General features: G+C 41.4%; 1 protein-coding gene across 5 annotated transcripts; it reads right to left on the bottom strand.

Moving 5' to 3' along the window:
• Positions 1 to 911: 911 nt before the first annotated feature.
• On the bottom strand, positions 912 to 26,390 carry LOC124387462 (SUN domain-containing ossification factor-like). Of its 5 annotated transcripts, none has more exons than XM_046851848.1 (24): positions 26,106 to 26,390; positions 22,968 to 23,091; positions 21,612 to 21,720; positions 19,788 to 19,981; positions 19,164 to 19,267; positions 17,549 to 17,660; positions 16,879 to 16,990; positions 16,661 to 16,782; positions 15,392 to 15,459; positions 13,190 to 13,297; positions 12,219 to 12,324; positions 11,961 to 11,981; positions 11,131 to 11,186; positions 10,063 to 10,142; positions 9,897 to 9,962; positions 9,712 to 9,789; positions 8,566 to 8,626; positions 7,153 to 8,463; positions 6,913 to 7,000; positions 3,254 to 3,358; positions 3,011 to 3,168; positions 2,828 to 2,916; positions 1,859 to 1,914; positions 912 to 1,763 (listed from the first exon to the last, which is right to left on the bottom strand). In XM_046851848.1, the coding sequence occupies exons 6-24, from the start codon at positions 17,651 to 17,653 to the stop codon at positions 1,296 to 1,298; spliced, it is 3,258 nt and encodes a 1,085-aa protein (XP_046707804.1). In that variant the 5' UTR covers positions 17,654 to 17,660; positions 19,164 to 19,267; positions 19,788 to 19,981; positions 21,612 to 21,720; positions 22,968 to 23,091; positions 26,106 to 26,390; the 3' UTR covers positions 912 to 1,295. The 5 variants fall into 5 exon arrangements, with proteins under 5 accessions (XP_046707804.1, XP_046707805.1, XP_046707802.1 ...); XM_046851849.1 differs by having other exon boundaries at positions 19,168 to 19,267; XM_046851851.1 differs by lacking the exons at positions 19,164 to 19,267; positions 19,788 to 19,981; positions 21,612 to 21,720; positions 22,968 to 23,091 and having other exon boundaries at positions 1,458 to 1,593; positions 1,670 to 1,763.
• Between the last annotated feature and the right edge of the window lie 541 nt (positions 26,391 to 26,931).

Here is a 26,931-nt window from a genome sequence, read left to right as displayed (position 1 = left end):
AATGAAGTAAATGTTATTTGTTACTGTACTTAAGTAGCTTTTTCAAGTATCTGTACTTTACTGAAGGATTTCTATTTGGGGAGACTTTTACCTTAACTTCACTACATCTTAAAGTCAACTATTTTACTTTTCACTCAACTACATATTGTGAAATCAGTCAATCTTTTTTATTTATTAAGATAAAAACATAACTGGTCAAACATGCAGCAAGCCACCAATCAGGGTCGAGTGCATGAAAGTTTTGAACTCGTTTTGATTGGTGCTCAGTGGCATCTACTGTTCAACACAGTTCAGCATCAGTTCAACCAGAAGCAGAACATTTAGAGAGGAATAAATGGTGAAGAAACTCAAGACTCAAACCTTATTTGTGCTCATGATAATTGTTTTTGATATCAGTGTTTGAGTCATTAATATCATTCTATTAATAGATCAGTGTGCTGAGAGCCACATTCAAGTCTTTTCACATAAACTGAGTCGATTAAGCAAAGAGTCTTGTGATAGAAATGATAATAGGAACATTATAGTCATAATAAATCAGTGTTTTAGAAAGTACATTTAAAGGCAAATACTGATGTACTTTTACTCAAGTGGAAGTTTAAAGAGACACTTTTTCTTGAGTAATATTTTGCAGAGTGGATCCACTTTTGCTCAAGTACAGTGAACCCCCAATTATCGGTTTCGAAAATTCGCTGGTTCTCATGCGGAACCCAACAGCAAGTGGGGAACAGAGAAGGGAATCCGCAGCGGGACCGACTGTTCAGGAACGTTAGGAATAACATTTTAAACACTACACTAACAAATTTCACACGGATTGTGAAATTCATCCACCACTGCTTTTAGTTTGTTCGGCGTTCCACAGATTAACACTGAAATATGTAGCTCAGTTGAATAATAAACAAAGACTCCAAGTATAAAAGTTTGATTCATTTTTATCAAAAATAGCAACATTTTGCAATTAAAGTACAATCTGCTTGGATTGACTCACTTTCGATTTAAACTCAGTCTAAAATATAATGTAAAGCGTAAGCAAACCTTACTGATTTAAAATCTGTGCAAATGATTTTTCCCTCTAAAAAGAGCAGTGTATTAGGACAATTTTATAATCATGTTTTAGTCATGATTTTGACTTTCGGCTGATTCCTCTCTGCTTGGCAGATGATGATTGATGATTGTCCCAGTTTCCACAACCCTGTGGTCATATTTCCTAAAGTCACTGAAACCATATTACCACAGGAGTTCAAGCTACCAATCAGCAGTGGCTACAGACATCAACATTATTATTATTATTATCATCTTCAGTCAAAACTGGGTTCTCTAGGAAGTAGTGGAGCTCCTGGCCTGTTCGCTCTCAGCTCTGTTGAGCCAGTGATGAAGCCATGCAGGGTGAATTTAGAAGCGACCGGTGGGCCGTTACACTCCACAGGCTGGAGAAGCTGCTTGAGTACCGAACTCTTTTTGAAGCGGTTCCTCTTTTTCGAGCGGTTCTTCGGAGCAGATAGAGGATCGCAGAGACGGTTACAGGAGGGGATACCACAGAGTGAAGGCTCGTCTGACTGCGAAGAGTCTTCAGAGCTTCCCTCTGATGGAGAGTCTCTAAAAGAGAAGGGAGGAGGAACGGTGCTATGAGGAGGCATCTTTAAGTCCAGATTGTGAGGACTGTGGTTCTTACATTGCAGTCCTCCATTGGGGACTGAGAGTGTGGAGAGTAATGTGGGAGTGATCGTCTCGGGCTTTGTGCTGGATTTCATTTTACAGCGCTTTTTCTGAAAGAGAGAGAGAGAGAAAAAATAAAGGACATAAATATTGTGTGTGTAACGAGCATCCAATAAATACATTAGGAATGAAAAGAAAAAATAACCTTTTTACTCCCGGTTGAATTCCTCCGAGTTTCTACATTATATGCTTCACTTGGACCTGTGAAAATGTAAATGAACAATTTGGGTAAATAAATGATCAAATCTGCCGCAGTCACATGATCAGGTCCAGAAGTAAAAACAATCTGTCTACTAATTTGGCTCATATGCTGATTTTATCAGTTTGAAATTTGATCCATGACCCTCTATTGCGTGTTTTTGGCAGACATTTATATTTACTTCATTTATCAGACTCCTTACCCAGAGCGACTTACGTTTATCTCATTCATATAATCAGCTACTGGGTTAAGGGCCTTGCTCAGGGGCCCAAGAGTGGCAGCTTGGTGTGGCTGGGAACTTATTGAACTTATTTCCTTCAGCTCTAAAGTCCAATGCCATCACTAACAGTTTTACCAAGTTCACACAGCAATGAATGACCTGGTGCACAAAGTTAAATGGCCCGTTTTTATCGACACTAACGCAGGTCATCAAAGCAAAATAATTATCACTGGTTCAAAATCCTATCATATTCCTACCTGATTCATGCTGAGATTATTATCTGGTTACGTCAAGGAAATTAATTCCTTATGATCATGAACCCATTCCAACAAAAACTAGCAGGACGGCTACACCGTCAACAGGAAGTCAGCAAGTCTATGCCTATGACCTGTTGCCTTCTATCTTTTAATTTCATGTAAAACATAATCAAATCAACATTATTTTCTTTGAATATATGTAACGATGAAATGACTGCGTGTTAGACAGGAGGATTTGAGGGCGGCAGGTGGCGGATTGCAGAAAATTTTACCAGTATGCTACAGTTTAAGAATGGAAGCTATTTAATCTGCTTTTCTATTAAAATAGCATTTGAATAAAATCTGTTGCTCAAGGGCGCCCCCTGTTTACTGAAGAATTGCACCAACACATTTGGCACTGGTAATGCTATCTTGCTTGAAAGTGCATCTCGGTTCTACCTTCAGTGGTCGCAATCTGCATGGCCGAGTGTGAAAAAGGATAAGACGCTCTCCGCTTTGGGTTCACGTCCTCATTCTCAGGGGAATCCCTGAAAACCAACATGTCTGGATTAAAGCAAAAGCAGCCGAAATAGACCCATCGAAACATATTAGTAAATCATGTTTGAGGCCCGAGGCTCTCACCTGTCAGGGCAGCAGCAGCTGTAGGATTTTGGGATGGACGTTTCAGGTTCTGATGAGGGATTCTCACCCGACGTGCGACAGTAATGGAGACAGATGACAATGCAGATGAGCACGATGAGGACCACAGAGAGTAGCAGGTAGCTGTGGCGGTCCGAAACCTGCGCAACAAAGCAGCATTGAAAATATGAAGTGTTCGAACCAGGAATGTATACAGTAGATTTGGCAAGGACAGGAAGTGAATACCTCTCTCTGTAGATGGCTGACTTGCAGTGACAGGTTAAGAACGAGCTGAGTGATGTTCTCAAGCTGTTTCTGCAGTACCTGTATGGACTCGGTCTGTTTCTGATCCTACAGAAAGAAAAGGAAAGATCAGATTCACAATATTCAAGGTCAAGCTCAATATGATCAGCAAAATATCCTCTGATTTGAGAGCTGCACTGTTCCATACATTGTGTATCACATACACTACATGGACTGAAGTATTGGAACGCTTGACTTTTCCAGCCATATGTGGTTCTTCTTCAAACTGTTACCACAAACATGCAGGCACACAATTGTACTGGATGCTGTAACAACTTTTCCCTCACTTGAACTTGGAGAAACCTGTTCCAGGTGAAGCCACAAAGCCAGCTCCATGCTCTCCATGGTTGGAAGATCTTCTGCTATTGAGCTCTAACCCTATTGAACACGATGAATGTAAACTCAGCACTCCCAGACCTCCTCCCCTCAGCTTCTTTAGAATCTGACTTCATTTAGCCACAAGGGGGTTATTAAGGGTGTTACACAAATCTCTGGAGAGGAGAGCTGCGGCTGCCTGATAGGCTTGGTGAGAGGGAGACTGATGGGTGCGAGGAGTGTGAGACCTGCTCCCTGCAGGCTGGCCAGTGTCCGAGATCGGACAGCTCGGGACCATGGGGGAAGCATCCATTTGCGGCTGCGGCGGCTAGACGTTGTCCGCCCCATTTCAAGGAACAAAAGAAGAAGCATGTGCCTGGCACATGAATGTTCCCCTATCCGCCGCTCTCCACCTGCAAGGAGGAGGAGTAGGGAACACTGCCTGATTCTGAGTTCCGTAAGGGCTTTCTAAGCAAGTTAGAATAAAGGGAACTATCCTGTCCTCTTTCTGCACGCATTCTCAACTGGTGTGCATGCGCTGCCCAACCGTGGGTGTTAAGCACCATTTCACAAGAGTACAGACTTTAATTCGCCATAAAACCACCCAGATTCAACGGGGTGTTAGTCTCGATGGCCGAGATCAACTCTCTTTTAGGCAAATGGGCGATCAGAGTTGTGCTGGAGGAGGAAAGTGGTCAGGGCTTTAACTCCTGGTACTTTGTGATCCCAGAAGAGAGGGAGCACATATCTTCGTCTGATCTTAGACCTACATGTGTTAAACAAGCACCTTAGGAAATACTAATTCAAAATGTTGACACAAACTGCTCTGTAGGTCTATCTGTCTAAACAATTGATTTGTTGGACTCGTATTTTCGCGTAGACATTTACCCGTCTCTCAGAAAAATTCTGAGATTTGCAAACAGAGGCACTGCCTACGAGTTTCAAACCATTCCGTTCGGACTGTCTCTAGCTCCGAGAACTATCAGCAAATGTGCGGAAGCGGCTCTTTTACGAACAACTGAGGAACAGGATACAGATATTGTCTTACATAGACAACCTGATATGCTCTTCATCAAGAGAGCAAGCAAACAGAGATGCGGAGAGTGTGACCATGCATCTCTACAACTTGGGATTTAGAATAAACAGGGAAAAGAGACGTTTGAAACCCACACAGTGCACAGAATATCTAGGGCTCAGTATAGATTCCCTCTTCCTCCTATCAAGTCACACTGACTAAGAGGAAAATTGCATATCATAATGTCTCTCTCTCATTTTTAGACGTAGACATTGTCCACCACCCGTTCATGGTGTGCTTACGAATGCTGGGTTTAATGGCCTTGGTAATTTCTGTAGTACATTTGAGACTTTTTTATGATGAGGGATTTTCAGCAAAGGGTCACGCATCTGCGGTTGTGGCCCGGCGACATCTCAGTCGACCGATCAGCATATGTGCGTGTCAAAACGCTCCGCTCCACCCTCTTCGGTCAGGGATTCCCCTTTGGGGCCGATGTCATCGAGAGTTACTATTATGATGGACGTGTCCTTAGAGGGCTGGGGAGCGACCCTAATGGTAACAGCGTTTGGCCTTCACAGCTAATCCTAAGACATATAAACTACTTTGAGTGGTTGGCAGTGTTTTTAGCGCTGAACCTTCATACAGGGGCAGCATGTACTAGTGAAGACTGGCAATTCCACAGTGGCCGCTTACATCAACCAGCAGGGAGGCATACGCTCCCCTCAGTTACATCAGTTGGCAAGCAAACTGATAATGTGGTGTGACACAAGGCTTTTATCCAACAGAGCAACTCATGTTCAAGATATATGGAACAGGGGAACGAATTTATTGTCCAGGGGAAACCCCTTGTACAGGGAATGAAGGCTGCACACTCAAGTGTTGGAGCAGATATGGCAGAGATACGCAAGGGCTGCTGTAGATTTCTTTGCCTCACGAGAAAACACTTAAGTGTCCTCTGTATTTCTCTCTAAAGGACAAATATGCATCGTTGTGTGTGGATGCTTTAGGCCACCCATGGCCAAACGTCCTTCTATATGCATTTCCTTCACTGAGCTTGATTCCCCCCACTCTAGTCAGAGTGAGGGAACTGGGCTTCAACTGGTTCAACACTGCACGTTAGCCATCCAGGCACTGGGGCGCCGAGATAGTTCAACTGCTGTCAGATCAACAGATCAACTCCTGTCCCAGGCGAGATTTATCATCCACACCCAGACAGGATAGCTCTATGGGGCTGGCTGATGATAGGTGGAACTTGAGTGCGGCAGGTCTACTCGATCAGTTATACACACTTATTCAGACTGCCAGAGCCTCATCTACTTGCACACTTTATAACAATAAGTGGCGAGTTTTTAAAGAGTGGTATGGTCACATTGTCCCTTTCCAGTGTTCAATGGAAAACATATTTTCTCCAGGATTTGCTGGATAAAGGGAAAGCTTTTTCTACTTGTAAAGTATATCTAGCAGCTATTTCTGCATGTCATGTCGGGTTTGGTAACGAACCTGCAGTTCGGCACCCTTTAATAAGTCAAAAGTCGAAAGGAGCACGGCGTAAGAGGCCGGTGTGTCTAGGCAGATGGTTCCACTATGGGATCTGTCTAAGGTCTTAGAGGCTCTTTCTCAACACCCTTTTGAGCCATTAAATGGACTAGGGTTATATTTCTCTCTCTTAAGACAACGCTGTCTGTCAGTCCATCTTGTTTACAGTATGCCCCAGGGCTCACAAAAGTTTCCCTGCCCTAATTCAGCGTTTGTACCATAAGTAGTGGATTCTACTTATAGATGTCTCATTGCAGAGCTTTCGGCTTTCCACCCTCCTCCGTTCTTTTTTCGGGAGGAGGAGAGGTTGAATTTCTTATGTCCAGTGTGGGCTCTCCATACATATGAAGAATGGCCTGCTGTTTGTGTCTTGGGCTGCTCCTCACAAGGGGAAGCCATTGTCAAGACAGCGGCTGTCCCACTGGATTGTTGAGGCTATATCTCTAGCATATGAATGAAGAGGTTCTCAGGGCCCTAATGGTCAAAAGGGCCCACTCTACTAGAGGTGTGGTGACATCATGGGCCCTGCTTAGGGGAGTTTCTGTTCAGGATATTTGTACAGCAGCTGGTTGGGCTATGCCACAGACTTTTGTGCGATTTTAAAGATTAAATGTGTCCAAGTCATCCTTAGCACATGCAGTGCTAGGAGCCAGAAGGTCACTCTGCCAGATCCTCACCCTGTTATCAAAGGACCCGAGATTATGTTAAGTACCCCATCGTTATTAATTGTGCTGACCTGCTCTTCAGCCATCTGCGAGGTGTTCTGGAGTTTGATGATGGTTTTATTGAAAGCCCTTTGCATCTCCTCCATCTGCTTTCGATATCTGTGAAAAGAAAGAGGGTCTAAAATCGAATCAAATAGAAGATGAGCACCTGCTGTCCTCTGTATTTGGAATATCGTTCTTTTTCAGTACGTCAGAATCGCGATTAAGCCGGGGTTGAAAAATACCAAACAACAACTGAATATTGTATTTACCTTTGACTGAGCTGTTCCAGGTAACGTCCACTGAGTGACATGTTCACCTCCAGGGCTTTGATCCGGTTGTTTAGCCTCATGAAGACTGACTCCTTCTGGTTGGAGCCATGGATCGGTGCTTCAGTGGAGCCGGGGATTTCAGCATAGAAGTCGGATGAAGATGGCTGCACTGATTGGCCGTTCATTGAGGTTACTGATTGAATGTTTTGGCCTACAAGGGCAACCTCATCTACTAGCTCGTCACCTTTAGGTTCTGCTACACCTGAAACCACTTCCACAGGCTCTGTTCCTGAGGCAGTGATCATTGTTGTAGCCGGAGTTGCACTCTTGGTTACGGTTGGTTGGACAAAGGTTTGATCTGTGGAGCTTGATTGAGGGGTTGATGTTGCCTGATCCATGGTGCTGATAATCAAACTAGAAGTCAAGGTGTTTTTTTCAGTGGTAGACATTTCAAGTTCAGAGCCAGACATCAGGACATGATCCGCCTCTTCAGTTTTGGTGGTTAAAACTGGAGTGGATGTTGCTTTCAGAACAGGAGTGTTTTTGTCCTCCACTGGATTACATGTGATTTTGTCATTGAGCTTCGAATCAGAACTCTCAACAGCTAACGGGTCCAGAAAATCCACAACATGAGTAGCTCTGAAGGTGAGGGTGTCGAGGGAGGTTAGTGTCACCACTGCTGAGGTAAGACTTGGTGCAAGATCCAGAGATCCAGCTTTGGTTGCATGATCACTCTCAGGAAAAGGTGGAACAACCACAACAAAAGCTTCCGCCGAAGAGCTTGTCTCCATCGTGCTCCAGGTGGGGAGCACCTGGGTTTGGGATGATGAGATCATAACCAGGACTGAGGTCTCTGTTTTGTGGAAAGTGTTGGTTTGAGAATGTGATTCTCGAGATTTCGTATTGATCTTCTTCCTCGGCTCAAGTGGAATGGGAAAACACCTCTGCAGGAGGTACTCTTTGATGGAAATAACACAAGAACTGAAATCAGAAACATGTCCCTCCTTTTTCGGCTTCAATCTTGAACACTGCTGATCCTGGGGATTCTTCACACTCTCCTGCTCTGCTTTCTGTAGTGTAGACCTGGAGGACTTGTCTTGATCATCTAACTCATCTTCAGGTAGCAAAGTAACAATCTGATCCTTTTTGGTAAGTGTTGTCTGGACAGGCTCTGGAGTCAGCGTCACTGTGGTCTCCGAGACCGAGGGCGAAAATAAAGGAACTGTCGGACCCCTGTGTCCACCTTCAGTCATTGAGAAGGTTTCAATTACCTTTATTGACTCAAGCTGGTCCACTGCCACAGTCTCCATACTGAATTATATAAAGAAAAGAAAAAATAAAGGGAGAGTTTAACCAAGACACAAGTCTCAAGAACAAGTATTATTAAGATCAGTTGCAAATTAAACAACTTACACAGACTTGGATGGAGTTCCTGATGTCTCCGTCAAATTTAAATGCAAGGAGAAAGAATTGCCTGTTGAACACAGTGTAAACTTATTTCAATTTCTTCTTAAATTGTTCATTGTGCGAGTTGTAAATTCAAATTCGATGTCGATTGATTAATCGGTTTTGACGATCAGTAGTCAATTGCTGGATCTATCTGCAAAAACCATAACAATACTGGTAGTCCTCGAGTTACGATGGTTCGCATTTCCATCATTGTAAAGCATTTCCATCATAAGTCGGGGACTACCTTAAGTTTTTCCGGCTTCCGGTTCGCTGTCGGTACGAGAGCGGCCTCTAGAGGCAAATCACTGATGCTGCATGCTGTTTTTTTTCAGGTGAGATTGCGTGCTGCACGTTATATTTATAATTTATTAATTATGAAATGATATTAATTAATTAATATAATAATATTTATTTCATAACATTTAAATGATTTAGTACTTTTTTTGTTTGTAATAAAGTGCAGAACTATTTTAAATGGAGTGTTATGTTTGTTTTTTAATTCAGTATCCATTGTAAAAAAAACATCGTTTGATTAATTGGCATGTACGATCCAACCTAGATATCGGTAAAAAAATAAAAATAAAAATCAGTCATCCTCTAATTTAAAGTTTTAAACTTTATATGCATAGGGCTGGATATTGCAGGGTTTTTCCAACCAAGTCGAGCCACACTTCATTCGACTTCACTGAGCAACTCAACAACTTTAAGGATAGATTTGGACTGTAATTAATTAACAGTCTGCTACAATGTGCTCAGAACCACGGTTCGCATGAACAGTCCTGAATTTATGTGTCTATCTTTGAATGGTACACTTAAACAAGGAGGGAACTGTAATGAATGGACATCTGGTGCTGGGTTCCCTTTTGAGTCTGGTCCCTTAGGACATCTCAGGTAGTTTTTCCTCATCACAGTCACCACTGTCTCGTTTATTAAGGACAAACTTACAGTTATAGTAAACGATAGTATCTACTACACTATCAATTTCATTGCACATACGCTTTCATTATTTTTTATTTACAGCCACACCAAACCTAAGCAGAAATACTTACCACCCCCTAGTGGACATCATTGTTCATTTGTAGCTGAAGGATTGTGCATGTATAGAATTACCTCCATTCTGAGCTCCATCTTCTGGATTTGTACCCAACACATTAACAGCAATGTTGTTCACCATATTAAGAATAGCATCTGTATAAAAAAAATATATAAGTTAGTTCAGGGCTTAATAGATACAGTAATCATGTCAAGATGCCTTCAATGGTATACACTCTCCCAAATACCACTTCGAGGCTCACCCTTGGCAGACCCAATCAGATTCTTTGAAGACTTTTCATCTGATGGAACATATCCGGGAGGATAATCTACAGGTTTTAAAGAAGAATGAACAGGATTGTGTTACTTTAAAAGAGCAGTGGAAATAAAAGTTCTAGACAGAACGATTCAGCTATTTGTAACTCTCACCATCGTCCTCATCCTGGTTGACTGTCTCAGATGGCTCCAGATTCAGCTCGTACTCCTCCATCATGCTTGTGCCAAACACCCTTAACACACAAAATGGTGACAGACACACACTTTAAGGGTTTATATGGGTTTTAATTAAGGGTTTTATTTTAAACATCTCATTCCACATTTAGTTCTTATTATAAAAAGCTCCACTCTTCTGGGATAAAAGTTCCACAAGATATTGTGGAGATTTGCCCTCATTCAGCGACGAGGGTGTTAGTAAAGTCAGGTACTGATGCAGGCGAGTTGAAGAGGTATAAAAAGAAACTAGAATCAGTCTGTAGCTACTCACTCCATACTAGAAATACGATTTGTAGTGCAGTGTAAAGATTTTGTTTTGCGTGAAATCCCACCACTTCCTGCCTTCGCCAACGACAATGTCTAGCGCAATGGTGTCTTTAGCGTTTTATGTTCAGCTCCAAGAATTTCTCTTAAAACGTGAAAATCCTGAAAATTCTGCATATCGAGGGAGATTTATTGACGGTTCTAATCGACCCTTTTTAGAACTTATAGGACACTTCAACTAATAAACAAGCAGAGAAATTATGCTATACTATAAGACAGTACTCACTATAAATGTGATATTTCTAGGAATTTACACAAATTCATCTTGCTATATTCTTGAAAATATTTTTTCTGGACAAATTCCGGTCGGTTCCTGTAACTACCGCGATAAACGGGGATAAATATATGCTGAAATAAGTAGCAGTTAAGTAGAAATGATCTTTAGAAAATTAAAAATATTAAATGTAACACACACACACACACACACACACACACACACACACAGCTGTAAAAATGTAAACTAATTAAATAATTGTTTCCATTTATTTAATGTGTGTCAATTTAAACAATTACTCAATTTAATTAATATAATAAAAACTGTACCCCCAACTGTACCAAAATTGGACCGAATTTAACCGTGACTTAAAAACCGAGGTTCAAACCGAATTGTGACTTTTGTGTAACGTTACACCATCTGTTGTGTCTATGCATGTTGTACCTTTACATTTAATTGAATTTTACCTGAGCAGGCTGAGAGGACAGAAGTGCTCAGAGCCAAAGTGTGACAACAGCTCCACCTGCAGTTGACATGATGTAACAACAAAAAGCAGCATTATAGCACCATAAAGGACCAAAAATTGATTCGTATTACGACCCCATAATATACAATATGAACTAAAATAATGAAAAATTAATCTTCAGACACTCTGTTGACAAGATTGTTAGAATGCTGACCAATCAAACACAATCAATCAAAAACCATACCATTGACTATTTAGTAGAGAAAGTTGACCAGGTTTATATGTGAATCTCATAACACAAAGCGGGTGAGAGCAGAAGTTGCAGACAGGTTTGTTAGTTGCTGTTAATCAAAGAGAGCGCACACACTTTCACCGTGCTTTGAGCATGAAGAAAAACACCCCCCACAAATACAGGGTTTCTAATGTAGCTTTGAATCAAATCCACCAGCAGATGGCACTGTTAAGTTTGTGCATTGACAGATTGAGATGTTTGCCAGGACAGTGGATGCTTATTGTTCCTTTATTCACACTACAACACAAGTCTTGATTGGATTCCTATCACCACAAGTTGTCAACCTTTTTTCAGATTTATTGACCCTCACCACAAAAAAAAAAAAAATAAAATAAAAAATAAAAAAACGAGCTGCACAGCTTGAGGACCTCACGTGGAAAATAAATTCTGCACACAACCCGATTCTAGAAAGTTCTGTGCGATCGGTTTGGTGCGATCGATAATCCACTGAGGTTCCACTGTGACTGATCGAGTTGTAGCAGTGGTGGTAAGTGAGCACCATTCATTCAGACACATGGGAGTAATAAAGAGGAGCTAACCTTTATGTACTTGGTGAACATCTGATGCAGGAGAGAAAACAGAATTACAGAGACAGAAACGGTTGAGAAAAACGGTTTGGTTGTAATTCATTCTGAAATTTGAACTAGTTCTTTGGAAAACAAAGAAACGTAAATAAAGACGGACAGACTGACGAGAAATGAAGCGAGAGACGAATCAGGGATATATAAGGTTAATGGGATTTGACCTGATCCCTATCTGGTTGTTTAGCATTTAGCGTGTACACCCTGCTCACATACCTTGACGTATTTGGCATATAAATGCTCATCCAGGGGAAAACTCTGGACCGTGCGCTCCTCCCGAGCATGAAAGGTCCCAAGCTTGGTCCATTTGTTAGTTGGATATCTGTGGACAAACCACAATGTTCATTTGCTCCCATTTTCAGAAGACAAAAAGGCAATTAAAGTGCAGCTGTATGTGTATAATGTTAATGTGTAAGAAATGGACCGGTGTGGCTGATCAGCGAGAGCCAAAAGCACAACGCTGTGGATTAATAACAAACTGAACCATGCTGGTGATACAATTACGTATAAAAACATCTTAATGACGCGCTGTATCCTGGGAAGCTGGACATTAAACTTTAATGCCTTAATTTTGAGAAATCCCAGCATTGGCAGCAGCACCATTACCAGTCCAATCAGCCTCATCGTCAGCAGGGTTTGTTTACGTGATGCAGGAAGACGTCGCATTTTCACTATTCGTGCGAATGTCAGGAAGTTCACCTGCCTATAGGGATTTTTTTATAAATTCTAGCAATTCTGAACAAAACTAATCCTCTCCAATCTCTCCAATAGAATAAGAGCCCACAACAAAAACCAGAGTGGACTTCAAACCAGAAGGTTGTGAGTTTAAATCCCACCACCACTAATCTGGATAAGAGCCTTTGCTGAATGGTGTAAATGTTCTCACAAAGAAACTCCCACTAGATCAATCAACACCTTCTGACCAATCAAAATCAAATACCTAATGTATATTAATGGGGGAAATATGAAAAAATTAAATACTCTAATGAACTGAAAGACATCAATATCAATAACTACTGCAGTATTGTAATTTTTTCCACTCTTTCTGCATTTCAATTCTATTCCCAGTAGGAGGATGATGATTACAAGTGACAATACAGAAAATTAATAATGACTTTTATGTCAGAATACGTCAAAGAACACGACATCATACACCAAACTGCCTCGCAGGTAAAAAAAAATCTGACCTGTCACTGATTGAGACCAGAAAGTCTTTGGGGGTGGAGGAGAAGAGCTCGAAGTTGGCGATGTCCAGCTGCTTGAGCTGAATGGGTTGACACAACTCAATGACGAACCTAGAGGTGCACACACAGGAACAGAATGGGTGAACTTGAAGATAAGGTTGAAATGATTGTTGGGTGAGGAAGAGCATAATGGAGGAGAAAAAGAAAACAGGAAGAAATAACAGAATGGGGGTTACGTCAGTGCATGCTGAGTGTTTGTCTTTAAACTCTATTAGATCTGTTTTAAAGCTGCAGGAACTAATCGATGATGAAATTCGTTGTCGGCGGATGCAGTTATGGATTAATTGTAACCTGAAGTTACGGTTCAGAGTGATGTTAAGAGATACGCAGCCGCTTGTGAAAAAATGTGTAAAAGGAGAAATCCCACATGCAGTCCTCAATAAACAGCTACTATAAGCTTTAAAATGTCTAAATTAAACTCAATATGTGGCTTTTGCAGTTTTAAAGTACACTTTTATACATAAACACCCTGAATTAGGGTGCATCTGGAAAGGTTTCACATCGCTTCACTTTTTTCCACATTTTGTTATGTTGCAGTTTTATTCCTAAATGGATTCAATTCATTATTTTCCATAAAATTCTACAAACAAAACCTGATAATCACCATGTGAAAGAAGTTTTATAAAATCTTAAACAAATCATGTACATACGTTTTTTTTTACTACAGACACTTAAAATTGAGCTCAGGTGCATCCTGTTTCCACTGATCATCTCTGAGATGTTTCTACAACTGGATTGGAATCCACTTGTGTAATTCATCTGATTGGACATGATTTGGAAAGACACACACCTGTCTCTAGAAGGTCCCACAGTTACAGTGCATGTCAGAGCACAAACCAGGCCATGAAGTCCCAGGAACTGTCTGTAGACATCAGAGAGAGGATCGTATTGAGGCACAGATCTGGGGAGGGGTCCCTTCATTGAAGGTCCCAATGAGCACAGTGGCCTCCATCATCTGTAAATGGAAAAGGTTTGGAACCACCAGGACTCTTCCTAGAGTGGAGCTGCCCAGCCAAACTGAGCGATCGGGGAGAAGAGCCTTAGTTAGGGAGATGAGTAAGAACCGATAGTGACTCTGAAGGACCTCCAGTGTTTCTCTGTGGAGAGAGGAGAACCATCCAAAGAACAACTATCTCTGCAGCACTCCACCAATCAGACCTGTATGGTAAAGTGGCCAGAGGGAAGCCACGCCTCAGTGAAAGGAACCATAAGAAACCACGAGAAACAAAGATTGAACTCTTGAATGCCAAGCGTCATTTCTGGAGGAAACCAGGCACTGGTCATTACCTGACCTTTACCATTCCTACAGTGAAGCTGCATCATCATGCTGTGGGGATGTTTTTCAGAAGCAGGAACTGAGAGACTGGTCAGGATCGAGAGAAAGATGATTGCAGCAATGTACAGAAACATCCTTGATGAAAACCTGCTTCAGAGCGCTCAGACTGGGGATCTTCTAACAGGACGGCCACCCTAAACACACAGCCAAGATAACAACCGAGTGGCTACAGGACGACTCTGTGAATGTCCTCGAGTGGTTCAGCCAGATTCCAGACTTGAGTAAACATCTCTGTAGACACCTGAAAATTGCTGTTCACCAACGCTCCCTATTCAACCTGATGGATCTTGAGAGGTTCTGCATAGAAGAATGGGAGAAACTGCCCAAAAATAGGTGTGTAGAGCTTGTAGCATCAAACTCAAAAAGACTTGAGGCTGTAATTGGTGTCAAAGTGTTGAGACAAGACTAAATATTTATGTACATAATTTTTTATTTCAAACAAACTTCTTTCACATTGTCATTATGGGGTTTTGTTTGTAGAATTTTGATAAATTGAATTTATTTTGGTGTAAAGCTGTAACATAAAATGTGGAAAAAGTGAAACTCTGAAAACTTATAACAAATAAAACTAATTAATAACAATTTTATTTTTAATTCGTCTGATTGATGGATTAATAAAATGATGGTTAGTTGCAGCTCTAATCTGTATTATATCTAATTACATGCTCTTTAGAATAGGAAAGAGATTCCTGTAACTAAGCACATTGTAGCTTTTGCTTTGAAAAGGTGCTTCTGGGAGCTTTAATGATCAGAAGGATCTGGTCCTAATACTCACACTGTATATACAGTGAACATTGGGTTTAACTTACCAGATCTTATTGCTGCAAGGATTCAGCATGTAAACATCTACATTCTCCATCAGGATTGCAGAAGTGCTCTAAAAAAGAAAAAAGGCAAATGTTATTTACACACACAGTAAACATGCTGAGAAGTTTCATCACACCAGGAAACATTTCTTTTTAACCCACGGCCCTCGATCGAGTTCGATTTCTGGCCCCTTCATAGGAAAATTATGGACAAATCTGCAATAAATCCTTCACTTTTAGCCAATTAAATCTGCATTTATCTGATTTTATTCTTTTTAAAATACTACACTTTTATTTTCTGACTGTTTTTACTAAATAGACTGAGAAATTATTATGTTGGATCATTGCTGAAACAAGAAACCTAGTAGTGTCCAAATACTTTTGCACTGTACTTCACACTCTTACTGCCCCTTCACAGAAACATGGAGTGAAGGTTATCGAGTCGCAGCCCTTCTGCAGTGCATCATGCAGTCTTACTGACAAACTACTACAACATATTTTACATTTTATTTTACATTTTATTGTCATTTTAAAGACCCTAAAGACCGACTTTTATTTTATTATTATTATAATTTGTTACATTTTATACCACATTGCTGCTAAATACTCAATTATGATCGATAAGAAGTTACATTTCTAGAACCGCCCCAGCAGGACATGAGTTCCAGCTCAAAGGCAAACCACAGGTTTATACTGATAGACAGAAAGAGTCGCTTCTGTTCTTTTGTAAAAAAAAAAACATTAAAAAAGGATTAAAATGTACAAAAACATTAATCGCTTCTTGGCAGCTGCTGATAGAATTTTGTTCTGAGAATCTCGTTTATTATCTCTCTAATAATAATAATAATAATAATAATAATAATCTCCATAATTAATCCGCCTCTATCTATTTGTTGATTCTATAACGGCATGTGGTTTCTCTATTAATGTTCTGACATTCGTTAAAACTGTAGTATTGAACCAAGTATTTGGAAAACCAGGTTTCAACATTCGGCACATGTACTGAGAAAGTGCTCGCTCAGCTTTTAAAGCTCTGAATTACTGTTTGGAAGGTCAAGGGTTCGAGCCCCAGCACCGTCAAGCTGCTAATGTTGGGCCCTTGAGTAAGGCCCTTAACCCTCTGTGCTCCAGTGGTGATGCATCATAGCTGACCCTGTGCTGATCCCCCAATAAAGTACGTGACAAATAAATACGTATCATATAAAAACCTTCGAATTGTAGACATTCAGAAGAATGTCTAAACATAAAAAATAAAAAAAAGGATTCAAGTACCTTTGCTTCGGGATTAGAAGCCAGGATCTTGGCGCCGCATTCCACAGAGGCGTAGTTTGTGGTTTTCTGCACCTTCTTAACCCCACCCGAGCCCCCGTTGTAGGACGTGTGTGTGGTCTGACCTGGTGGGAGTCAGGGAGGAAAACAGGATCATGTAAAAGGGGGACTGGATCATGTGATCAGTGATGCTCAATGCTGAGCAAAACGCGGCGTCTTACTTTTTTCATTCTCCTCCTCCATCATGCTCTTTGTCCATTCGTCAAAAGTAAGGATGTCTTCTGGGTCAGGAGGAGGAGGAGCCGGGTCTCTTCCCGGGGTGGCGGCAACGATCTGTTCCACATGGCAATAGACACAATAGAGAAAATCACAGGACCGACATGAGAAGCCACTGCTTTATTTCTTTATCAGTTACAACCGAATCCAATCAAAATAAATCAACATCTGAGATTAAATCTTCACAGCATATTGGGACACTTGACTTTTTCACCTATAAATTGTTTCCACAAACGTTTGTAATGGACGTCTTTATATGCAGTAGAAGCGAATTTGCTCTACACTTGAACTAGGAGACCTAAACCTGTTCCATGACAATGCTATGAAGATCTGCTCTACATGGGTTGGAAGGTGTGGAAGATTTCCTGCTATAGAGCTCCAACCCTGTTGGGGTAAATGTGAACACACCCCCCAGATCTCCTCAGCTCACCTACTGTACATCAGTACCTGACTTTACTACCACCCTTATTTTTGGAGGAGCCCAAATCTCCACCAAATCTAGTGGAACATCTCCAAAGAGTGGCTCTGATTGGAACAGAGAAATGAGGAGTAAATGTGGAATGGGATCTTTAAAAAGAGCCACAAACCGACTTCTGGTTCTTCTTTAACACGTACCTTTTCTTTCAGGATGCTGGAGGCGTTGGTTCCCTGATTCGTCCGACCTAAACTCGGCTTAGTGCTCTTTCCAGTTCCAGCAGTGCTGCCGTTCTCCAAAACCATGGGAAGACTGGAATAACACATGGGGTGAGAAATAAGAACACGAAAGCCATTGTTATGTACCAATAAAAAAAAACAATTATAATAAAAATCTAATACAATTTATAAACCTCTCACAAGAGGCTTTAGTTTGTGTGGTGGCCATAAAACGCAAATCAAAACAATTCAAGCTGCTTTTTTACAGTACAGTGAACTTCTTTTATCGCATATCCCAGTGATGTTAGGAAGCTGGAGTCAGAGCGCAGAGGCAACCATGATACAGCACCCCCTGGAGCACAAAGGCTTAAGGGCCTCGCTCAAGGGCCCCAACACTAGCATGCTGGTGATACTGGGAATTGAACCCCCAACATGTGAATGCACACACACACTTCAAATGACACTTGACAGTCTCGTAAAAGGGATTGTTTAGTGTTTGCTTCAAGAATTTCTCTTCAAAAGGAGAAAATCCGAACAATTCCGCATATCGAGGGAGCGACTAAATAAAGGATGGCGGGGATAAAGACATTTGTTAAAGGTGTACCGTTACACACCTTATGTATATTTTAGATAGCATATTTCATTTCTATTTTTATCAGTTTATTGTTACAAACATTCTACTTTTAGTAAAAAAAATTTTTTTTTAATTTTTTGTAATTTCTATACAATTGTACTGCGATATAAACTCTACACATTTTTTTATGCTTTTTGTGCATTATTTTTCTATTTTCCATAAATGAATCTCACTGCATGTCACCAGTAGGAGGTGGAAGGTAGTTAAGGCATTGACAAGTTCAAATCCCAGCATGAGAAAGCTACCACTGCTGGGCCCCTGAGCAAGGCCCACTCGGTTGTACAAAAAAGTTAGGCTTTTTAAGACCTTTTTAAGACCATCAAGAATGAAACTTAAGAACTATTTCATGACATAAAAAAAAAACGCAAATATGTTGGTAGCATACTTGCTTTAACCAAACCCAAAATTATTTTTGTTTTAAGCCGAGTATTGCTAAACCTCCGCTTTCCCACAGCTGAGAAAACAAATCCGTTTTACGTCTGTGGTACAATCCGAGAGATTCACCCCAATAACTGAAAGCTAATTAGCTGTTGCATGGTGGTCTCATTTGTACACAACAACCATTAAAACAAATATAAAAAAAACATTCTATACTGCTGCAGAAGCGTTTCAGTGCACGTTAGAGGCAGCATGACATTGAGATTGGAAAATGAAGACCTAAATTGTAGACTTTAAGACCCTGGGAGACCCTGGTTGTTAGTCGGCTCTGGGTAGGGGCGTCTACCAAATGAATTGATTTACAACACCCAGTGTGAGGATTAAACACTGAGGATATATTGTGTAATACAATAACAAGCCCACGTTTCATGACTGTTCAACCAATCACAGACGATCTGTGCGATCCGGTGCGTTTTCACGAGACCTGAATAAGCGTAACCCTGCAAACCCCACGGTGCTGCTGCCAAGTCAATTCTGGAGTTTTCCTGCTGCGATTCAGATCAGGGAGAACGTTATCTTACTTACCTACCGATGTCTGAAAGGTATGTAGGGTTTTCCTCTGCCTCACAGGCAGCAGTGGGGGAGACGGGACTGACGGGACTGACGGGGAGGAAGAGCCGGAGTCATCACTGCAAAAGAAAGAAGCACCACTGAACATGAAGGAACACTGAATCGGGTCACAGAGCTATTTAAGAAGTCTGCTGCATGATTTGCTGTTAACTGTGTAAATATGTGTAAAGGATCCCAGACTAAACAAAGTAAACAACTGAGTAGGACTGTTTTTATTTTTGCATCCGAAACAATGGTCTGGATTAAATTCTAAACAAATACGCCCAACCCGAGGACACGCCCTCAAAACAAATGCGTGTGGTGCTTACGCAAAAACACCCAAGAGCTAATACGAGCTGCACGAGCTGACCATAGGCTGCACCTTCCCTCAGAACCCAAAGCACCAGAGAAACCAGGGTTTCTCATCTCAGCATGCCATCATTACTGCTATTTCAGCTCCTGCGCTGTGTGTGTGAAGGTGTGTGTAGTCACACAGGGTTTAGTGGATAACTACGGATGCTTCGGTACTGATTGTAATTAAAAGAATCGGATTCTTGAACTCCGTGATCAAGTTAAACACGGTGGTTTGGAGCCTCTGACCTGCGTGCGCTTGGTCCAGGTGAGACGGTAGCAGTGGAGGACAGGACCTCAGAGATGTAAACAGCATCGCTTTCAGTGACGGGAGGAGAAGGAAGAGAGGAGAGGTCTGGTTTCGGAGAGCCAGAGTCATCCTCGGGGGGGACGGAAGTCTCGAGTGTCACCGGGTCTGCCGCGGCTTCGTCCGTCTGAGATTCCTGAAATTATTTATTAAGTTAATGCAGGGTGAACAGTCAGTCGATCTGATTGCAAGTTTCAAGTTTTATTTGTCAGATGTATCAGATGTCAGTGACATTTTGTACACTCGTTAATGTGAGGCTTCAGGGAAACTACAGCACATTAAATATTAAACACAAAGAAGAAAAAGGAGAGAAAATCAGTAATCAGGCATAAGAATGTTATAATTATACAGACATTCTGCACCCACATGTAAATATACATCAATTTTGTATTATTTATATGAGAACTTACACATGACATATTAGCATGAGGTATTTTTTATTAAAAAAAAATGGAAGACGGAGGATAATAAATAGGATGTAGATATTTGGTGTGCAGAAAATAGGCAAAGATACGCAGTGGAAGAGCAGCCAATAAATGATAGAAATAGATGCAGAAAAGCTGCAGGAGAAAATGGTCCCTGCTGCTGTTCTCCAGCAATCTGGTGCTACATTCACGCCAACTCGAGCTTAAACTGCGACTTCCTCCATCAGAACCCTCACACAGTACCCTGCCATACAAACCTCCTCATACAGAACCCTCATGCTAAGCCCTTACACAGTACTTAAAGGAACCTTCCAAAAAAACACTGCTATAGAATCCTTTATATAAATCCCTCTTTCAACACACATAGAACCCTGTTACAGAACACACCAGCCTGTCATAGATTCCTCATGGCAAACCCTTAAATAAATCCCTCTCACATAACCCATAGAACCCTGCCATAGATCCATCATACAGAACCCATAGAACCCTGCCATAGATCCATCATGCAGAAGCCACAGAAACCTGCCATAAAGCCCTTATACAGAAACCATAGAACCCTGCTATAGAGCCCTCATACAGAAGCCACAGAAACCTGCCATAAAGCCCTCATACAGAACCCATAGAACCCTGCCATAGATCCATCATACAGAACCCAAAGAACCCTGCCATAGATCCATCATACAGAACCCAAAGAACCCTGCCATAGATCCATCATACAGACCCCATAGAACCCTGCCATAGATCCATCATACAGACCCCATAGAACCCTGCCATAGATCCCTCATACAGACCCCATAGAACCCTGCCATAGATTCATCATACAGAAGCCATAGAACCCTGCCATAGATCCATCATACAGAAGCCATAAAACCCTGCCATAGATCAATCTCACAGAAGCCATAGCACCCTGCCATAGATCCATCATACAGAACCCAAAGAACCCTGCCATAGATCCCTCATACAGAACCCAAAGAACCCTGCCATAGATCCCTCATACAGACCCCATAGAACCCTGCCATAGATCCATCATACATAAACCTACCACAAAACCCTACTATAGATCCCTCATACAGAACCTATAGAAACCTACTATAGAGCCCGCATACAGAACCCTACCACAGCACCTATAGAACCCTACTGAAAACTCAAATTCCTCTTAAATAACCCTTTGAACCCTGCTATCGAACCCTCATACACAACCCAAAGATAATCTCACCCAGAACCCAAAGAACCCCTACCACACCACCCTTCCATAGAACCCAGTATGACCATATGCACCGCAGGCTTTTCTGAACAGAAATTTTAAAGAGGCTGTAAAGATGAAAATGGGCACTGGAGTACCTTAACAACATCATCTGGCTGTGTGGTTTCCTGAGTCTGTAGTGTCTGTCGCGTCGATCCGCGTTTCTTGTTCTACGGCGTCAACGTCAGGACGATCCTGAAGCAGATCCTGTTGAAGACACAATCGCACAATGATCCTAGAACTTACACGGACGTTGTGTATGTAGTATAGAGGCTCCGTCGCGAATCTATTTGTTAGGGTAAAGTGGGATGTCTCCAGTGTCACCTGGAGATCAGGGAAATCAGGAACTCTGTGTATCATAAAGGTATACTGTATATAATATCATCAAGACATGCAAAAGACATTTCCATTGTCCATATGCAAAAATACTTTTCACTGTTTTACACATCACACCACATGTGCATACACAGGTTCTACTTGTATCTCATAACCACACAGAGCTGTGCTACATCATTACAAACCACCTCTCGTAGCTCGTAGCTCGTTATTGTTATGAGATTATTTACAGCCTTCACAAATGAGTCGTAAAGCATGCAGTGCTAGACACAGATGACGAGAACTCTGTGGAATTCTCTCGGGAATGAGCTCGTTTACCCGCCACACCTGCTGCTCCACCTGGGTGACATTATCCGAGTCCCTGTTATTGAACTAAGGACAAAAAGACAATGTGCAATGCCCTCAAGGCGTAACAATGAAAGGGCCTGTGACACTGCCTCAAAGCTCAGATCTCTACCGGCTTCAATAGCCATACATATACACATTTTACAAGATCATGACAAGTGTTGAGCACCGTGAGCCCCCAGTACCAACATATACAACCAGAATAAGCCTAGTATACAGATACAGATACTAGAGGGAGCCCGATAGTGGATTTTGCAGGTAACTGATTGATGAGTTTTATTTCAAATGGACACTGGATTAAACAAACTCCATGTAGAATAGTACTTTTCAATAAAAAAATAAAAAATAGTACTAAATCATAAAAATGTGTTTAATGAAATATGAATATATTAATTATATAAATAAATATTGAGGGGAAAACAAAAAGACATGGATTTAAACTGAAACAAAAAGTAACACTCTAAATAAATGAAAATGGATGCCTCCAAAAAAGAAAAGAAGAAAAAAAGCAAGCAAAAAAAAAAAAAAAGACAAAAGGAGGCCAAGCTCGTACTATATAACGCAACCCGGAAAAACTATCGGTATGGATCGTTTACTATCGGAACAGCTTGTATATTTCATTGTAGTCGTATTATTATATTTTAGAGTAATTATCTTTGTTTATACTTATTTTTTTATTGCTGCTGGTCACTGAGAGCTTCCAAACTAATTTTGTTGTATCACTACAATGACAAATTCTCTAAAGTCTAACTATCGTTTATGGGGGGTGTTACCTTGTCATTTCCTCCGTTCTCCTCGGACTCGTCCTGCTGATTCGGGACGTCCGATGAGGTCTGCGGCTGATTCTGCAGGTCGAGATGTTTCTGCTCTGAGCAGTGGCCATGATGAACAGGATCCCTGTAAACGGATCATAACGTCTATAAACTCTCATTACTCGGACACACTCATTTAAAAGCTCAAGTCAGCGTTCAGCACGTGAGGCATTTGTCCATTCACCAATCGTTTATCTGTAATTAATAAATTAAACTCAACATCTATTATCCTATCTTTCGAAGGTGATATGTTGGGAACAGGAAAATGGGAAAGGGGTAAAACCGTGGTGTCTAGACGTCTGGGTCAGAGTGAAGTCTAGCCTGTCTGGTCCGAGGCACATCACGAGCACGAATTGCTGATAAACCTGTAGGTCCTGGATACCATAGAAAGGAGTCGGAACACATGGTGCATTGGAGTGCCAATGTTGACCCCCGTACACCACCCGAAGCTAGAATGGGCATCAAACCTGGACCATGGAGCATTGGAAGGTGGAAAATGGGCAAACTGGCAGTATGATGCTCTGGTGGTGTTCTGCTGGGGAACCTTGGAGATCATTTTGACACGTACCACTTACCAAAATAGTTTTAGACCAGCTAACCCTCATGTCAATAATCCTCCATAATACAGGAGGATCCTCCCTGCACAAGTGTTGATTGGGTTCCTCTAAATTCCAAAGCTCTCAAGCCAAACACATTCCCTCCTCATGTAGAACACAATAAAAGACTCTCCTTCTCACACACACACGGCTAAATCCCTAACAGAAACATTATCTACATTCCACTAGTCCTGCTTTTCCACAACCAGGCCGTTGCGTAAGACGGGCGTGAAGTTCATGCCGCCCGAACACGTGTCTGCTAATGACTGACCCTCGTCATGTTCTCCTGAGCCATAAACCGGCACGGCAGGATGTGGGAAATCAGCACAGGGGAAAAGGTGTATGAAAATACGCAACGCGACCTTCTGACTAGTCATAAATGAACAACCGAGGAGAAGATAAATGGTTTGCTTTCGGGGACATCGTTATGTGACTACAGCGCTGGAACTCGTTTATTTGACCAGCGCTGACTTCTTATTCATGTTTTCAGTCTCGCTATTGAGCCTTGTTTCTTTCTGTTGTATATTTCCGCCTGTGGTGAAGTGAGGGTCCAGCTCACAGATCCGCAGAAGATCAGCACTCTCCCTCACACGCCCAGAAAACAAGGACAGCTACGTTCACATGCTGTTTATCGCTGAAAGAAAGCTGTTTCAATGCCATTCCACAAGTAAAATGGATAAACTCATGTTATCATTTTGAATCGGTACAAATTGTAATCACTGACTGATTATTGTGGCACAAATGTGATAAAACACTTCAGGAGCTGTTGATCAAAGAAAATGTGAATATATATACATACATAAAACCTTAACAATGTGATGCAGCAATTTTTAAAAGCGTGCATCGGATAGTTGAAGCATTTATATCACTCTATCACTTTTAACGTATTCGACCCACTTATTTCTTTATTATTTTTAGATACGCAAGATTGATTATTTAAAAGGCGACCAATAATTTGTGACCGATATTTGATATGTGGATCGATTTCTACCTACCTACCTACCTATCTATCTATCTATCTATCTATCTATCTATCTATCTATCTATCTATCTATCTATTAGTCAGACATTCTGTCTTTCTCTTTATCTATCTCAGTCATACAATATCTATCTATCTATCTATCTATCTATCTATCTATCTATCTATCCATCCATCCATCCATCCATCCATCCATCCATCTATCCATCTATCTATCTATCAACTTACAATTATCTCATTAATGAGAAAACCACACCAGACAGTTGGGGGTCTTGTTCAAGGGCCCCACTCTGTTTAAGCTCGGATTGAACTCAACCTTCTGATCTTACCACCTACATAGACACCATAAACATCTGCACTTCACCAGAACAGGCTCGAGATCGTCAGTGTCTCATATTGTACATTTCCCATTGAAATTAATAAAATATCTATCCATCCAACCATCCATCCATCCATCTATCTATCTGATCTCACCTGCTGCTGTGATCATAAACATGGTCATGTGTCTCATCTCAGGACCCTTATTCAGATCCCAGGAACACACTCGGTATCGTTTGTCTATAATCTCCTACATCTACAGTTTACATCGTTTTGAATGAAAACAGGAATTTTTATTCAAAACAGGGAATGAAAGCAGGAAAAATGGGAAAGCAAAAGACTTCAGAACGGGTCGGACCGTAACAGCCAGACCACCGGGTCAGTGCATCTCGGAGATCCACCAGGTCCTGTGAGGTGGTTTTGTATCTTCCATAAGTGGTCCAAGGAAGGAGAAACCGTGACCCGGCGACAGAATCGTGTTCACCCGTGTCCTGATAGACACACGTGTACCAGACACTGCTAAAGTCCACGTTCCACACACACTTCATGATATTCCCTTAATGCCGACTGGGGCTGCAAATCTCCAGGAATTTTCAAAACTGGAAACTTTTCATGGGAATTAATGGAAATATACAGGAATTAATGAGAATTTACACATTTGAGGAACTAAATGTAGTAAAAAATAACTCACAGGATGATTTTGATTAAAACAACCAGACACACAGCACACACTTACAGCAGGGGGATACTGAGGTCGTACCCCATAGATGCACAACACAACACAACACAACACACACACACACACACACACACACACACACACACACACACACTACATTCTGACAGTGACTAGTGATCTACTGGATCATCTGAGCAGAGAATCAGAAGATCAGTTCTGCTTTCCAAACCCAGTGTTGGACTGTAATCACTATAAAGCACATATCAAGCAGGGGAAAGTATTCAAGCTTCCACTGGAAACTACTGAGACCCTGAATATCCTGAATAATATAAAGTGATCTAATCTACTGGTGTGGATCCACAGCTCCAGAATCTCCAGTCACACCATTAGATCACATGCTACTACCAATAGCAATGTTAGCAGGTGGCACAGAGGGAAGTGGTTTCTCAGTTCAGACTGTAAACTCCATTCTATTTCCATGATGTGAAAGAATGAAATAAACGAGAGAGATGTTGAATTGTTCTCACCACAACAGGAGCAGGACGCTGAGCCACAGTGCCGCCTTCAGCCTCTTCATCCTCGGCCGAAAGCGCACCGCAACATTGTTACGCGTCTCCGGAAGTGACGAGTTACAAAAGTTAGCGGCTCTGAAAGAAGGAGGAAAAGATGCCGGAATAAATACCGCGGGTCTTTAATATATATATAGTTTTCTTTCTGCTGGCAGACTGTAAATGTTCGCGGCGGTAGCAGTCAGAATGAGGACCGAGGAGCTGTAGATATGTGACGGTGTTTACGTGGACCAGAGGAGAAAAGAGAACTGTCCGTCTACGGGCTCTCAGCCAATCAGGAGAGAGCAGAGGCGGGGCTTAAGCGTTTCTGAGCGCACCTGCCTGCTTAACCCCTTCACTTCTTTCTTTCTTTCTTTCTTTCTTTCCTTCTGGCAATCTATCTATCCATTTATCCGGCTTCCTGTCTGTCTGTCTGTTTGTCTGTCTGTCTATCTATCTGTCTGTCTGTCTGTCTGTCTGTCTGTATTTTAGTCTATCTTGAGAATGATGGATGTCACTGTGCTCTTCAGTGCAGCAGAGAGACTTTTGCTCCTTTAACCTCATGGTCTATTATTTGTTTTGTGTATAATATTTGTCTATTATTATACACTTTCCAAATCAAAATAAATGTAAAGATAAAAATCAACTGAAAAGCATCAAATATTTTGGATTTTCCTGGTACTTTCTGATGACTGTTATTTTTTTTTCATTGCTGCTAGAACTTCTCCAAGCACATCATGCAATGAATGGAACCCAATCATATGAATTCATACTGTGCTAATTTTATTGATGTCAGCATGCGAGA

This window comes from Silurus meridionalis, chromosome 6, assembly GCF_014805685.1.
Source record: "Silurus meridionalis isolate SWU-2019-XX chromosome 6, ASM1480568v1, whole genome shotgun sequence".
NCBI classification, from domain to species: Eukaryota; Metazoa; Chordata; class Actinopteri; order Siluriformes; family Siluridae; genus Silurus; species Silurus meridionalis.
This window is presented reverse-complemented; position numbering and strand designations above follow the sequence as displayed.

Excerpts from the sequence above, each read along its gene's own strand:
- LOC124387462 (XM_046851846.1), bottom strand. The coding sequence starts at position 26,155 with ATGAAGAGGCTGAAGGCGGCACTGTGGCTCAGCGTCCTGCTCCTGTTG. Across the intron at positions 7,001-7,152 it reads CTGGAACAGCTCAGTCAAAG|ATATCGAAAGCAGATGGAGG; the intron begins GTAAATACAATA and ends TTCTTTTCACAG. Across the intron at positions 1,764-1,858 it reads ATTCAACCGGGAGTAAAAAG|AAAAAGCGCTGTAAAATGAA; the intron begins GTTATTTTTTCT and ends TCTCTCTTTCAG.